This window comes from Mustela lutreola, chromosome 17, assembly GCF_030435805.1.
Source record: "Mustela lutreola isolate mMusLut2 chromosome 17, mMusLut2.pri, whole genome shotgun sequence".
Taxonomy (NCBI): Eukaryota; Metazoa; Chordata; class Mammalia; order Carnivora; family Mustelidae; genus Mustela; species Mustela lutreola.
In genome coordinates, this window is record NC_081306.1 from 6,580,166 (window position 1) to 6,595,686 (window position 15,521).

General features: G+C 45.7%; 1 protein-coding gene across 12 annotated transcripts in view; it reads left to right on the forward strand.

Annotated features, from left to right (window-relative positions):
- TNRC6A (trinucleotide repeat containing adaptor 6A) overlaps nucleotides 1-15,521 on the forward strand; it is a 104,624-nt gene that overhangs the window by 81,640 nt on the left and 7,463 nt on the right. For all 12 annotated transcript variants that reach the window (XR_009349334.1, XM_059155170.1, XM_059155162.1 and 9 more), the window contains 6 exons: nucleotides 115-192; nucleotides 445-655; nucleotides 3,805-3,936; nucleotides 11,585-11,743; nucleotides 12,961-13,101; nucleotides 14,776-14,883. Coding sequence is in view for 11 of the 12 variants with exons in the window: in XM_059155170.1 (XP_059011153.1) it covers nucleotides 115-192; nucleotides 445-655; nucleotides 3,805-3,936; nucleotides 11,585-11,743; nucleotides 12,961-13,101; nucleotides 14,776-14,883 (829 nt within the window). In the remaining variant the exon portion in view is untranslated. The remainder of the gene's footprint in view (nucleotides 1-114; nucleotides 193-444; nucleotides 656-3,804; nucleotides 3,937-11,584; nucleotides 11,744-12,960; nucleotides 13,102-14,775; nucleotides 14,884-15,521) is intronic.

Genomic DNA, 15,521 nt, shown 5'->3' on the forward strand with positions numbered 1-15,521 from the left:
AGAGGTGACACCAGATGAGGCTACACTGTAGGTGTGTGCATCCGCGGCAGTCACCTGAAGCTCGCAGCTCTCTGACGCCGAGACGCTGACAGCCTTTTCACCTTCTTCCTCCAGCGATTGTTAGCGCAGCAGCAAAGGGCCCAGAGTCAGAGAAGCGTGCCTTCTGGGAACCGGCAGCAGCAAGACCAGCAGGTAGATGACATCTGTAATCTGAACTCATTGCAGTAGAATTGTAACGAGATGCGAAATGCCTTTATTAAAATAGAGTGGAATACGTGGTTGGTTAAGTCTCCTGTTTGCCTAAAAGTCCTCTTAACTGATATGCAGCTGATTGTTCAACTTCCTGCCTAGGAGGAGGAGTGAATTTGGCAGTGAGGAGGAATATGTGGCTGTCTGGGCAGCCTTTCTGTCCACCGTGTTTCCCAATCATCTCTCTGTTTCTAGGGTCGACCTCTTAGCGTGCAGCAGCAGATGATGCAGCAGTCCCGGCAACTCGATCCCAGCCTGTTGGCAAAGCAGCAGACCCCGCCATCTCAGCAGCAGCCACTCCATCAGCCAGCCATGAAATCTTTCCTCGAGAATGTCATGCCCCACACTACACCCGAGCTGCAAAAAGGGCCATCACCAATAAATGCTTTCAGCAACTTCCCGATAGGTAGGTTTCTCGTTGCCCTGAACATTCAGGTGATGCTCGGGGTCCCTGGCTTACTGTGTCTGCTCCTTGAGAGGCACAGTTTTGTCCCCTCGGGAAAACCATGCCGGCCCTGGGACCCATTCCTCTCCAAGAGCTGCTTTGCCTCTTGCCGGTTCAGTAGTCTTGCTTCAGGGAAGGCCTCTTTCCGTGTAAAAAAACGACACTGATTCCAAACCCCCTGCTCTTTTACAGTGGGTTAGAATAAACATGAAGTTGCTCTGAAGCCCCAGGTAGCTTCATCGTAGGGTAGAAGAGGGAAGGTTAGCAGTAACCACGTGCCAGAGATGCACTGAGCCGCGCTGCTCTGCAGGGACAGCTGGGAACAGTTACATCTCTGCTTTCGGAACCTGGAATTGCGATTCTCACCTACATAGTGTGGGATGGTCTCTGGTCTGCGTGGAGAAAATCACGGCTAGAGGAGGATTGCCTTGGTCGCCCCTGCAGTTGCTCCCTCTTTCCTTTCTTCGCTCTGTCCCCAGGCATTATTCCCTCTGGAAATATCAGGCCTGAATGTTTTCTTCTTCTTTGAGTCTCTTTTCTCCTTTGTGCCTTTGATTCTATTTTGAGCCTTGATCACACCCTCTTCATTTTGCTTTTTCTTTCTGTCTTTTCCTATAACCGTGTTTTCTTGTAAACCAGCTTGGTTGGTTGCTGGCCCAACTGGGTCCAAGACAGTTGGTGTGCATGTTCCGGGCTGTGGGCAGGGCCTGGAGCCTGCTGTTAATTCACTCTGGCTGGACAGTACACATTTTGGCTCTCCCTGGTATTGCTGTGGACTCTCAGCTAGGATGTGGGTTGCACTTTGAGTCCTTGGAGTGGTTAGCAATCTCATTAGGTTTCTGGAAGCAGTTCCCTTGCCAGTTACCAATGTAGATAAATACCTTAGAATTTATCTACATTGTGATCCCAGAGACAATAGTAGTGTGGTGAAAGAATACTCAAGTACACTGAGACATTGTGATCTTACCAGTGAAGGGAAGTAACTCTTGCTGTTGCATACTAGACATACAGATTGGGCCATTGAGGAGGTAAGTTTCTAAATATGGGATTTCCTGTTCTGACTGGCTTTATAGAGATACTTCTCCTGGGGTGCCTGGGTGAACACGTGCCCCCCCCCCCCATAAATAAATACAAATCTTTTAAAAAAAAAACAAAAAACCCTACTTCTTGGTTAAGAAGTCTGCTGAACCTGTACAAACGCAGTATGGTTGTCTAAATCAGGTATTGGCAAACTAGAGCCTGTTGACCAAATTTGGCCAGCTGGCTGGTTCTGTAAATAAAGTTTTATTGGAACACAGCCTTGCTCTTTTGTTAATGTGTTATTTTGTGGCAGCTTTTTTGCTACAACAGAGTTACGTAGAGACACTGAGACCTTGTGCCCCACAGAGCCTGAAATCGTTACTGTCTGAACCTTCACAGGTTCACAGAAAAATTTGCCAAGTCCAGAGAGCAGCAAATATAATTGCTCTCTCCAAAAATAAGGGATGATATTAGAGAATTCACACTGTTAAAGTTTTTAAGTTTGAATGACCTGTTATCAATTACATGGACTGTCATGAAACCCAAGTATTAAAAACTATTTGTTTTGAAATTTAGAATAGGAACAGCATGGCTGTGTGTTAAACAAAGATTCTGGTTCCCACTGGAGTCTTTTTGTAACAGGCATCTCAGATGATTCTGATATTGATGGTCCTTGGATTAAACTTAAGAAACCCTGGCTTAATAAGGTCAGTTTTCTGACCAGAATATCTAAGATGGAAATTCCATCCTTGTTCCAAGAGGGTATCTGAATCTGATGTGTGTCATCAGCAAAGTTCAAGGAAATTGTGCTTTGAGATATGAGAGTCTCACCCTTAAGTACAATTGCTAGAGCAAGACATTTTTACTTTCAAGTGACAGTGTCTTTTGTCTGGCCAGTCGAAAATTGTTTACAAGCAAAAGATAACAACTGAAAGTGTTTATTAATATTTCTTCATGCATGGTGCTCTTGGGGGATAGCTAAAGAGATCTATTTTAGGGGCGCCTGGGTGGTTGGTCGAGTGTCTGACTCTTGGTTTTGGCTCAGGTCAGGTTCTCACGATTGTGAGATAGAGCCCGGTGTTGGGCTCCGTGCTAGGCATGGAGGCTGCTTGAGATTCTCTCTCCTCCTGCTTCCCTGCCCCGGCCTCCTCTGTGCATGTACTGTCTTGCTCTAATACATAAATAACTCTTTTTAAAAAAAAATCTTTTATTGGAGATAAGCTTTAATAATTGGCTTCCTTTAAATTATCTCTTCTTTTATCAAGGAATTTTTAAATTACCAAAATTATATGAAGAAATGGTTTTCCACAGTTGACACAGTTGTGGTTTTAACAGTTTGATGGTTTGAAAACATTGGGTTATTGAATAGTAGACTAGCTGTTAAGGATTTTTATTTGTTGCTCTCTGATAATGTAGCCACGGCTCTTCTCTCTGTGTTATTTCTGCACAGCCTTGGCTGGCGGCCCAGACTGTCTGTTCTGCCTGCCTTGCCTTTGTCTGTAATCATTTGGCTGTGCCACATTTGCAGGGTGATATTTATTAAGGAACATTCACAGGATTGAAAACAGATTAGTTACATGTGCTTTTCCAGAAAATGGAAGTTATGGTATCAGAAGGAAAATGTGCTGTATTTTATAAAGTGGTTTTTCTGGGCACCTGGGTGGCTCAGATGGTTAAGCGTCTGCCTTAGGTCATGATCTTCAGGTCTTGGGATTGAGCCCCACGTCAGGCTCCCAGCTCAGTGGGGAGTCTGCTTCCCCTCTCTCTGTATACCTCCCCCTGCTTGTGCTCTCTCTGTCTCACTTCCTTTCAAATGAATAAATAAAATTTTAAAATAGGGTGCCTGGGTGGCTCAGTGGGTTAAACCGCTGCCTTCGGCTCAGGTCATGATCTCAGGGTCCTGGGATCGAGTCCCGCATCGGGCTCCCTGCTCAACAGGGAGCCTGCTTCCCTCTATCTCTCTCTCTGCCTGCCTCTCCATCTACTTGTGATCTCTCTCTCTCTCTCTCTCTGTCAAATAAATAAATAAATAATCTTTTAAAAAAAATCTTTAAAATAAATAAAGTGGTTTTCTATTATTTTATTTTTAGGCTTGAACTCAAACTTGAATGTAAATATGGATATGAACAGTATTAAAGAGCCACAGTCAAGACTAAGGAAGTGGACTACAGTGGACAGCATTTCTGTGAACACATCTTTGGATCAAAACTCCAGCAAACATGGTAGGAAATAACATTCTTAAATTTTGTACTTTAAATATAAGGTTGTAGACTACTAAATTTAGGTCTTTGTTTTATTTTATTTATTATTTATTCATTTATTTTTTAGAGGGAGGGCTGGGATGAGGGAGGAGAGAGAATCTTAAGCAGGTTCCACATCAGTGTGGAGCCCAGCTCAATCCCACGACCCTGAAACTGAGAGCCAGATCCTTAACCGACTGAACCACCCAGGCGCTTCTAGGCCTTTATTTTATTTTAAATGGCTTTTCTAGCCAAATTCTCTTATAACCTTTCCTCTTTACTGAAAAATGCTTTATTATTAAATCTTAGTTAAAATCAAAAAGCAAAATTAACTTTTATTACAGATTGTATAAAATAGAGATTGAGTATACATTTGTGTTTTAAAAATTATTCCCCCTTTGATGGTCATTTAGGTTTCTGCAGTTGGTTTTATTGTTCTAATATTCTACTTAGCATATACTCAATTTAGTATGATGGGGAGAATATTAAAAACTCCCAGCATAGTTTGACTTCTGCCAGTTTTTTGTATAATGGCATGTTTTCTCGATACATTTTATTGCTATGTGTAAATCATATAGATTCAGTATTCTTGTTTTTTCATCTGTTAATTACATTTTTTTTTTAGAAACATCATTTTCATCTTATTTAATATTATCAATTCATCTAGCAGATGTTAATGGAGTATCTTCTGCTTTCCAAGGACTGTGCTAGGCCACTTGGAACACGTAGATACTTATGGACATGGATGTATACAGTTGAGCATATGTAAGCCAGGAAAAATACCCTGAAGAAACTCATTGTTTGGTCACAAAAATAAGGCTTGTGAACAACTTTAGTACGCTGTGATAGGTGCTATACATGTGAATCCATATGGTGGTAAAAATAGTATGATAATGTGAAGTCCATTGGAAGGTTGAGTCAGGAATGAGGAACTGTGGGTGTAGTGGGTGTGGAAGGGCTTCACAGAGAGACTGCTGAGCCGAGTCTTTGGCTTGACCATGCAAAGGAGTAAAGACAGAATACCAAAGAGTAAATAGCATTTGTAAAGCAAAAACAGGACAGCCTGGTAGGTTCTGTTGTGTGGGCCTGTCACAGGGGTGAAGGGCCAGGGAAGGAGGAGGAGGAAGGCAAAGCCAGAGTAGTGGGAGGGAGCAAGTCCCAGACAATGTGATGCCATCAGTCATTTAGAACTTGAAAGTGGTGGCTTTCCAAAGCACAGAAGACTCAAAGCAGTGCAAGACAGAAAGCAGTGGACATGGAGGGGATGCATGAGAAAGAGCCTTAGAATTAAGGATAGGAGGGCTGGGTAAGTAGCCCAACTCCTCGGGCAAACATGGGATCATCCGGGACGTACCTGCGTGGTCACTCGGTTGAGCGCTCTGCGGGACCGTGAACTCCTGCTGGGCGGGAGCATGGGAGCACGGGAGTGTAATGTAGGTGATGGTGGCAGAAATGCAGGAGTCAGAGCAGGCATGGTGGACAGATACTGAGTTAATTTTAGGCTTGTCAAGTGTAGTATTTTGGGTAGTGCACAATACGGAAAAGCCCAGTAAGATATTAGGAATAGAGACCAGCAATTGGAAGAAAAATCTGAGCTAGAGTAATGTTTGGTATTCATCACAGTGTTGAGGTCATGGACATGGATAAGGTTGCCTCAGAGGGACAGAGCCTAGAAAAGAAGGTCAGCATCCAGGAGCCACTAGCAGCAAAAGGAGTGTGTGGAGGGGTCAGATGTGGAGAGCCAAGAAAATGCTTCTGCCATGTGTTTTTCTGTCTTTTGGGGTTAAAATGGATATTTCCATGTCTGCCTCGCTTCTCTGAGCCTCAGTTTCTTTGTAAAAATGACCTGCCTCTTTCCTTCCTTGCACTGCTGTGGTAGATGTACCGTCCCTCGTATGTTCTCCAGTGTTCGGCGTCCTGGCAGATACGGTGCAAGACCACTTTCAAGTTCAGTGATTTGCCAGAGGAATTGACAGAACTCAGAAAAGCTGTAGTACTTATGATTATGATTTATTACAGCAAAAGAATCAGATGAAAATCAGCAGAGTAAAAAGGCACACAGGGCACAGTCCAGGAGAAGTTTCCTATAGTCCTCTCCCAGTGGAGTTTCACGGACCTAATTTCTCCAGAAACAATGTTGTGAAACCTCGTATAAAGTATTGCCAACCAGAGAAGCTCCCCCAAGCCTTAGTGTCCAGGGTTTTTACTGGGGGTCAGTCACGTAGGCATCAGACACATGCATGACTCAGTCTCCAAGCCCCCACAGCTCTCTCAGAAGTCAGACAAGGACGCAGTATGGCCCAGGCCTCAGGCAGACACAAACAGGTGATGACTGGAAGTCATGTTGCCGTAAAAGATCTGGCCTGGCTGAGGCCCGGGGTCTGCAAAGGTACTCTGAACCTGCAGGATATTCTGTGTACTTGGAGGAGCGCAGGAGTGGTTGAGGGCCAGGCCTGAAGCGCTTTACAGTGTGTATGCTGGGCCTACTCTGCTAACCGTTTACTGCACCCGCTCCAGAGTAAGAAAAGCCAGCTTTGTTAAGAGAAGTAGGGTGGAATGGAGACAGGGACGTCCGACCAGGAAACTGTGCGTCACAGAAGGGTTGGACTAAGTTACTTGCTATGCTTTTTGGTCCTAAGATCCTTTGGCTAGAAGGTTGTTTATAAAATTGTTCCCTTGTCAGCCAAGCACCCAGCACAGTGTTCTGGGGCCGGGGGCAATGCATATGTAGAAGAACATTTCAGTCTTAGGGTAGAGGGCAGGAGGGAACGGATTCCAGAAGGCCTGTGATCTCTTAAGCTGCGACATGAAAGATAACAGTTAACCAAGCAGAGGTGATGGGAGTGGACCCCAGGGGTGGTGTGGAGGCCTTATAGATAATTATTTTTTTTTTTTTTTAAGATTTTATTTATTTATTTGACAGAGAGAAATCACAAGTACACTGAGAGGCAGGCAGAGAGAGAGAGAGAGAGAAGGAAGCAGGCTCCCTGCTGAGCAGAGAGCCCGACGCGGGACTCGATCCCAGGACCCTGAGATCATGACCTGAGCTGAAGGCAGTGGCTTAACCCACTGAGCCACCCAGGCGCCCCAAGGCCTTATAGATAATTAAAGAGTTTGAGTGTTAGCCCCCCTGTCCTGGAGGGCTCACTATTGCAGAGAATTAAGCCGGGAAATGGTGAGATGTGTGTTTGGTGATTATCACTCTGACTACAGTGTGGCCGCCTGGGGAGTGGAGGTAGCCGGGCAGATCATCTAGGGAACTTCCAGAGCTTAGCCAGACAGGAGATGACTGTTGCCTGACCCAGTGTCACTGTGCTCTACCATCAAGAGCCGCGCCATCAGTTTGCAGTATATACAAATACCGAATCATTGTGCTGTACGCTTGAAACTACGCTTGTTCTGTATTAACTATATTTCAATAAAAATTTTTTAAGGCAAGATTAAACAAGTTATAAAGTTACCCACTAAATCAAAAATAGAAGCTCTCCACATTTTCAGAAAAGATAGAAACAGATACCACATTTTCAGAGTTGAGAAAGAATCTACAAAGAAATCGAAGGCATCATAGAAATAATGAAACACTGAGACCAAGTATATGTCAAATTGATAAATATAAATGGATCAAACTAATTTGCATTGACTCATAAAGCAGAATCCAACTCTTTGCTGTGTACAAAGGACCCAAAACAAAATAATTCAGAAATCTTTGCAGTTGTGCACAAAAACAGCTGTAGGGAAGCAGAATTGATAGGACTTGGTGATTTAAAATAATGGAAGGAGAGGCAGGAGAGCCTCTCTGCTTTCTAACTTAAGTGACATCACATTTGTTCCTCTGATTAATACCAAAAGTACATTTTTGTGACATTTGTTCCTTTCTGTTGGATTTTATCTTGAAACTTTGACTAAACTTGGCTTAAAGGTCAGCTTGCTGGTTTGTGAACCTTGGACTGATGATTATCAGATACTGAAGGTGAAATTGTCATGTGGTAGAAAGAACCTTGGACCCTAAAACAGACCTGAATTCTAAGTTGAATTTGCCACTCGGCATATCACATTTGGAATTTTTCTTAAGAATGGGAATGGTAGGGGGGTGCCTGGGTGACTCCGTGGGTTAGGCCTCTGCCTTCAGCTTGTTACTGAGGAGAAAAATGCAAAGAAAAGAAGTTTTAAGAAAATGCAGTAATTAGAGGCACTTGGGTGGCTCAGTGGGTTAAACCTTTTCCTTTGGCTCAGGTCATGGTCTCAGGGTCCTGGGATTGAGCCCTGCATCGGGCTCTCTGCTTGGCGGGGAGCCTGCTTCTCCCTCCCCCTCTGCCTGCCTCTCTGCGTACTTGTGATCTCTCTCTGTCAAATAAATAAAATATTTTTTTAAAAAAAGGGACTGATAGGGACGCCTCAGTGGTTCAGTTGGTTGGGCATCTGCCTTTGGCTCAGGTTGTGATCTCAGCATCTTGGGATTGATCCCAGCATTGGGCTTTCCGCTCCGTGGGGAGTCTGCTTCTCCCTCTCCCAATTCCCCTGCTTGTGCTTACTCTCTCTCTGACAAATAAAATCTTAAAAAAAAAAAAAGTGGAAATGGTGGTTGACTCAGGTGGCAGAATGCGAAATAAATACAGACCCTGGATTTGAGAGCGAGCTTTGCTGCTTATTAGCTATGTACGGTCAAATAACAACCTTTATGGTTGTTATAGTCCCTGAATGGGAATATAAAATGGTACCTCCTGTGATGTTTTGAGAATGGATGAGGCAACACCTGTGAAGCACTGATGCACTAGGACGGGGTAAGACACTAAGTGGCCTGCGGGTGGACACTTCATTGTTGGCTCCCCACATGCCTGCCTCTAAGACAACGGTATGTCTCCAGTGCAAATCCAGCCTGCTTGTGTTCCACTACACCTGCCACCTGGACATCCATACCTTCCATTTTCCACACCTTCTCCCATGCAGCGGTTAATAGAATATAATTGGACTCTAGCTGCCTCTCTGTCAAGCCTATTTTCCTTTTTAATAAAATGAAGTTTTAATAAGTAGAAATGAATTTTCTGTAATGAAAGTGGGGGAGTACTTTTATCAGCTCAGGTTCTTGCAGAAAAATTGATCATTTAAAATGTGGCGTCCGTGCTTGTTTACTGTCTTACATGCAGCTGCTACTTTACTCATACCCCTGCTGAGCACCCAAGTGATTTTATCTTTTTTTTTTTTTTTTTTTTTAGATCTTATTTATTTGACAGAGATCACAAGTAGGCAGAGAGGCAGGCAGAGAGGGGACGGGGGAAGCAGGCTCCCCACCGAGCAGAGAGTGAGATGCAGGACTCGTTCCCAGGACCCTGAGACCATGACCTGAGCCAAAGGAAAAGGTTTAACCCACTGAGCCACCCAGGCACCCCTCCCAAGTGATTTTAATTCACTTTACAAAAAAGATACACAGTTTACTCAGATAAAAGCAACTAGATAAGGAAGCCAAGGAAGAGAAGGGCCGGAATCGCTGAACTAACGAGGCCTTGTCCGGAATAGGTCAGTGCCCAGCAGTGATGGTGCCGTGAGGTCCCGTCAGGCCAGCTCTGCCCCCTCGGTAACCAGTACGGAAGCTTGGTGTTGTGCGTGCTACCAGGCAAAACTTTTTCATGGAGTAAAACAAGACTAAAGCAACATTCAAGGCTCTGCTGTATTTTTGTAGAAGCTCATAACCTCTGTGATCAGGGCTTTTCCTCATACCTGCTCCAGAGCTGGCACGAGCGGGGGGTGTTTGGTTTTCCTCTTTACCCTCGCTCCTCCGTTGGGTTATTAAAGCTGGAAGCTTGAGAGATTCTCCTCTCTAAATTTATTGAGATAATTTACATGTAATACAATTCTCTTTATAAAGTATACCATTTGTTGGCTTTTAGTATACTCTGAGTCGTGGGAGTCGAACATTTCCCCGTCCCAGAAGAGCCCCAGAGGGGTTGCTCCTCGCACCTTCTGGACTTTTCTTCCCTCCCAGACATGCATAAAAACGAGTCCATTTTCTGTGGGTTTGCCTCACTGGACCGCTCACATCAGTGGAAGCATATATTATCCTGTCCTGCGGGACTGGCTTTTTGGTGGGGCATAATGTTTTCGAGGTTCATCTGTGTCGAAACATGCATTAGCACTCCTTCTGTTTTACAGTGGTGTTGGCTGATGGCCACATTTGGGTTATCCACCCATCACGTGCTACGTATTTGGGTGTAAGAGATGTCCTTGATTTCTTCCTTTCCCGGACTTCCACATCCATCCATCCGTGACTAGTGCCCCTTGTCCCGCAAAATGCACAGTCGTGTGTCCGTAGCATCTCGCCGCCTCGGCAGCTGCCCTCTGTCTCTGCCCCCGTGGCTTCCGTTCTCTGTGCAACAGCAGCAGGGACCACAGATGAGTGTGGTTGTCTCACTGCTCTACTTACAGCCCTGGCTGTGTCCTGCAAAGCCCTGCATGAGGGTGTTGCAGAATCTGATGCCTTCAGGGAACAGGCAGGGTGTAGGCCCGGGGCAGCAGGGCCTGGGGCCACCGGAGCAGGCACACCTCAGGACCTTCCAGTTCCAGACATTTCAGACAAAACCTACAGGGTCATCCCTGCCCCTCAAGGCCAGGCTCCACTCCTGCTTGTTATTTACTCTCCTGCTGACTGTTTTTCAGACAAAACAGTCTTTCGGTTCCTCACTCATGCCAAGCTGCTATTCTCCTCGGGTCTCTGTGCACGCTGTGCCCACCGCCCGGCATCTCCTCCCTGGACCCTTTCTTCACGCCAGCGCGACCCTCCCTGCCACCCATGCTCCCCTTTCCGTGCTCTGCGCACTCCCGGGTTTGTGGGGAGGCCCCTTCATCTGCCCGCCTCCCTGGGCCCAGCAGGTCCACCGAGAGAGGGATGTGTTGGCTGCGTGTGTCAAGCATTAGTCATTTAAGATGTGTTCAAAAATGAGTGTAGGGAATAAATCACCCAAGACAAATGACCATTTCTGAGTGAGAGTAAGTTGTCTTTTTGTGGGATTTCGCACTCATTTGGATAACAGGTATCTTTACCACTGCTGTGTATGATCACAAGGGGTGTGCATAGGCAGAAATGGGAACATCCTGATCAAAACGTGTGTTTGTTCTCATTACATGGAGTGGTCATAGCAGTCTCCTGGATTCTTGGATTCCCCTCTCTGCCACTTAGAACATTCTCCACCATAAAGCTTTCTTTACTGGAGCTGTGTTTCTTTCCTCCGGTGCACCTCATTCACCAGCAACACACATCTCCCTGACAAGGAGTCCACTGTGCTTGTTCTCGGTTTAGGGCAAAGTACAAGTGTTCTAATGACTTGGAAATAAGTTTGTACCCATACTCTGGTCACTTACTGATGATTATGTTCCTTATTTTCCTCCTTGAAATAAAATTCACTATGAGAATGTTCAGATCTCGGGACATAAGAGAGTTAAAAGTGATTGCCATCTGGAAAAGAGTTCAGGGCTTGCTTTCCTCCTGGACTTTTCACGCAGTCTACAGAACGCACTTTGGCACCCACAGAGCTCATACAGGGTGTTCTTATGATATTTGAGAAGCTACAAGAAATAAATTCACTAGTGCCTTTTGCCTCACATTCTCTTATTCTCTTATTCTCTTTTCTCTCTTTAGGTGCTATTTCAAGTGGTTTCAGGCTGGAAGAGTCTCCATTTGTTCCCTATGACTTTATGAACAGCAGTACTTCTCCAGCCAGCCCTCCGGGTTCAATAGGAGATGGCTGGCCACGTGCCAAATCGCCTAACGGCTCTAGCAGTGTTAACTGGCCACCAGGTAAAGTGCGGACTGAGGCTCTGCCTCCCTCACGGGGTCCTTTCCTGCTCAGTGCTCTAGTGATGTAGGCCAGTTCGGTGGATCAGCCTGCGCTCTGCTCGGGCTGGGAAGGAACAGAGGAGCCAGTCTGGCCTGTTACCAGTGCCTTTATGCTCCAGGCAGGGAAGGGGGAGGGAGTCCTGCTGGCCCGCGTGAGGAGTAAGGTAAAAAAAACACTCAGGGCTCCTCTTCCATCCAAGTACTAACCAGGCCCGACCCTGCTTAGCTCAGGGCTCCTCTTCATCTGCACCAGGGGACTAACTTCATGGTGTTTCATTTGGGCTGAGACATTACTGGCAGTGGATTTAACAGCCTTCTTTTCTGTTTGCATTGCTATGGCTTGTGATTTAATGAAGCACTTTACAGTGTTACCATTTAGGTGTGCCTGGTTGGCCCAGCTGGTAGAGCATGCGACTCTTGGTCTAGGGGTTGTGAGTTCGAGCCTCATATTGGGTGTAGATATTACTTAAAAATAATTTTTTTTAAAGATTTTATTTATTTGAGAGAGCATGTGAGAGAGAATATGAGCAAGGGAAGGGATAGAGGGAGAAAGAGAAGCAGACTCCTTGCTGAGCAGAGAGCCCAATGCAGGACTTGATCCCAAGACCCTGAGCTCATGACCTGAACCGAAGGCAGATCCTCAACCGACTGAGCCACCCAGGTGCCTCAAAACTAAAATCTTAAAAAAAATAAGAGTGGCTAGGTGGCTCAGTCAGTTGAGCATCTGGCTTCAGTTCAGATCGTGATCCTGGATCCTAGGATCGAGCGCCACATGGGCTCCCTGCTTAGTGGGGAGTCTGCTTCTCCCTCTCTCCTTGCTTCTCCCCCTGCCATGTTTGTGCGCATGCGTTCTCTCTCTCTCTCTGTCAAAATAAGTAAAATCTTTTAAAAATAAAAAAAAATTAAAATAAAATTTAAAAAAAAAACATTTTTAAAGTGTTACTATTTAAAAATATATGAACCCTGAGAAATGATTTCATTTGCAAAAATGCACAAGTCATTCTTAAATAGCAGCTCATGTTACACTAACCATAGTACTAAATCAGCCTCATAGAGTACTAGTATTAACTGGAAAATATTTGAGAATTGCACAAGGAAAACAAGTTTTGGATATTTAATAATGGATCTTTAAGTGATGGATGATTAAGCCCAAACTAATTTTATGTGTTTGTTTCCAGAATTTCGCCCTGGTGAACCATGGAAAGGTTATCCAAACATTGACCCTGAAACTGACCCTTACGTCACTCCTGGCAGTGTCATAAACAATCTTTCAATTAATACTGTGCGGGAAGTTGACCACCTCAGGGACAGGAACAGTGGTACGTAGGCGGGTACAGGTCCGAATTTCTGAAAGACACTGGCTGACGCGATTTAAGAATGGTTCACAGGATGAGAAACTTTTAGCCCATCGCAGCACCTGACATCCAAGGAAGTCATGAAAATAGAAAGTGAATTCTCAATTTTCCCATAGGTGATTCTTTGCCACTTTAAAAATGACGAGGATTTATTGTCACTTGATATGGTTTACACATATATTCACTTAACTCAAAGTACCAACAAATACTTGCTTTCCAGGAGCTATAGTAGCAACTGAAAGGTTGTTACCTACTTTATAACAAGTTTCAGTGTTGTGATTATTAAGAAGTGGACATTTCTTATAAAAAATGTTATCATTCATTTATACACTCTTGTTCTTAAAGGACTTCCATGTGAAGAACCAATTTAGCTTTCTTTGTCTCTGAAAGTGAAAAATTAAGACCATTTGAAGGGTCCCTCTATTTATTTATTTATTTATTTGACAGAGATCACAAGTAGGTAGGCAGAGAGAGAGAGAGAGGAAGCAGGCTCCCTGCAGAGCAGAGAGCCCGATGTGGGGCTCGATCCCAGGACCCTGGGATCATGACCTGAGCCGAAGGCAGAGGCTTTAACCCACTGAGCCACCCAGGCGCCCCTCGGATGCACTTTTTAATGGGTCATCAAATGCAGTCGTCCTACCACCTACCATATAGTTTCCCTCCCCCGGGCATTTGAAGTAGTCTCTGCATGCCCCTGAAGGAAGGTGAGGGGAGTGAAAGAAAATATTTTGTTTCTGTTCAAAACCTACATCTTCCTATTCCTCTAGACAATTTATAACAAGATCCGAAGAGTATTTTACATTAAATGTGTGATTTTGTTAACAGGTGTTCGCCATATCACAATGGCAAGGAAAGAATCCTCCTCATTCGAAAATGGCTGAATTTAACCGACCACTGTGTAGAAGTAGCTAAAGTACTCACGGCTTTCGCTGCAGAACAGCGGGGACAGGGCCAAGGGTAGAGTCTCACAGCCGTGTGTGTAGGTAGTGGAAGAATCTTGCGGCTTGCAGAGACGGACTTCTTGTTGTGGAAGATCGTTGGTCAGGAGAGGAGTTTAGATCTGGTGTTAGAAGACGTGAACCGTTGAAGGTTTTGAGTGGAGTCTTGCCATTGAGGGTAGACGGTCTGCCAGCGACTGGCAGAGGGATGGAGTGGGAGGCCGGGTTGGAGCTCTTACAGATCCCAGGACAGTCCAGCCTGCAGCGGGACTAGAGAGCGAGGGGGATTCAAAATGGGACAGTCTGGTTTGGGAGGCTGCTGTGGGGCGTGATGGAGGGTGAGGACCTGCTGGTACTAGGGTACCCCGGGGGCAGGGGGTGGTCTGGTGAGCTGTCCCTGGAGTTCAGTCAGGGCTTGGGGGCAGGAGGAGCTAGGCCTCCTTCTGGAGCCTGGACTGGGACACGGAGCCAGCGTCGTCTTGGAGTGTCAGGCAGAGGAGGGAAGCTACCTCCCTGAGCCGCAGTCAGAACGATGAGCATGGAGGAAGGTGCAGTTGTGGGCACCGCGCCTGGACCCCAGCATCTGTTTCTTTCCTGTGGCCTGCGGTGGGATCGCAGCCTCACGGGAAGCTCCTGCATGTTCTCCATGCGCCATGCCCCTTGCTCTGGGGATCGCTGACTGGGCTCCCCCCCCACGCAGGGTCCTCCTCATCCTTGAACACCACGCTGCCTTCAACTAGTGCCTGGTCATCCATTCGTGCCTCCAACTACAACGTTCCCCTCAGCAGCACAGCACAAAGCACTTCAGGTGGGCCTTGTCCCGGGCTTGTTGAGGCCCTGTCAGAGGAATGGGGTACTCCGCACCTCGGGCGGGGGCTATTGTGGGGAACCCTCTTCTCTTTATTTGAAGTATTCTTAGTCTGGAGGTAGGAGAATATGTTTCTGAGCCTGGGAAAATACTTGTAACACCATTTGTCCCTTTCTAAAATCGGCTAGAGCCCGCAGTCTGTCACTGAGTCCCTCTCCCTCTCTCGTCTGAGAGCCAGTTCGTTAAATGCAGTTTCCTGGGAAGCAGTTCTCAAATGAAGCAGCTTTTATTTTGGTAATGTCCTATCCTTTGCAGACTGATACTTCTGTAAAGTGTAGGAAACCTGACCTTGGAATTGCTAGAAAAGCAATCCCATACTTGGGAGCTCTGGCCATGTCCGACTGCTGTCTGCTTACGACCACACTGAGTTTTCTCTACTTGTTCTGTCGGAGACAAGTGAGAGCTTGTGTGGTGACCAGGCTTCCCCACCACTTTGAGTCTCACTCACTTAAGGGAGGTGCACTTTATAAATCAAGTAGAAACATAATGGACAGTGACAGAAGTTAAAAAATCTTCCATCCACTTCTGCCCCCTCATGGTTTGGTAGGATTATTTTGAACAAGTTTACCATGTGCCTG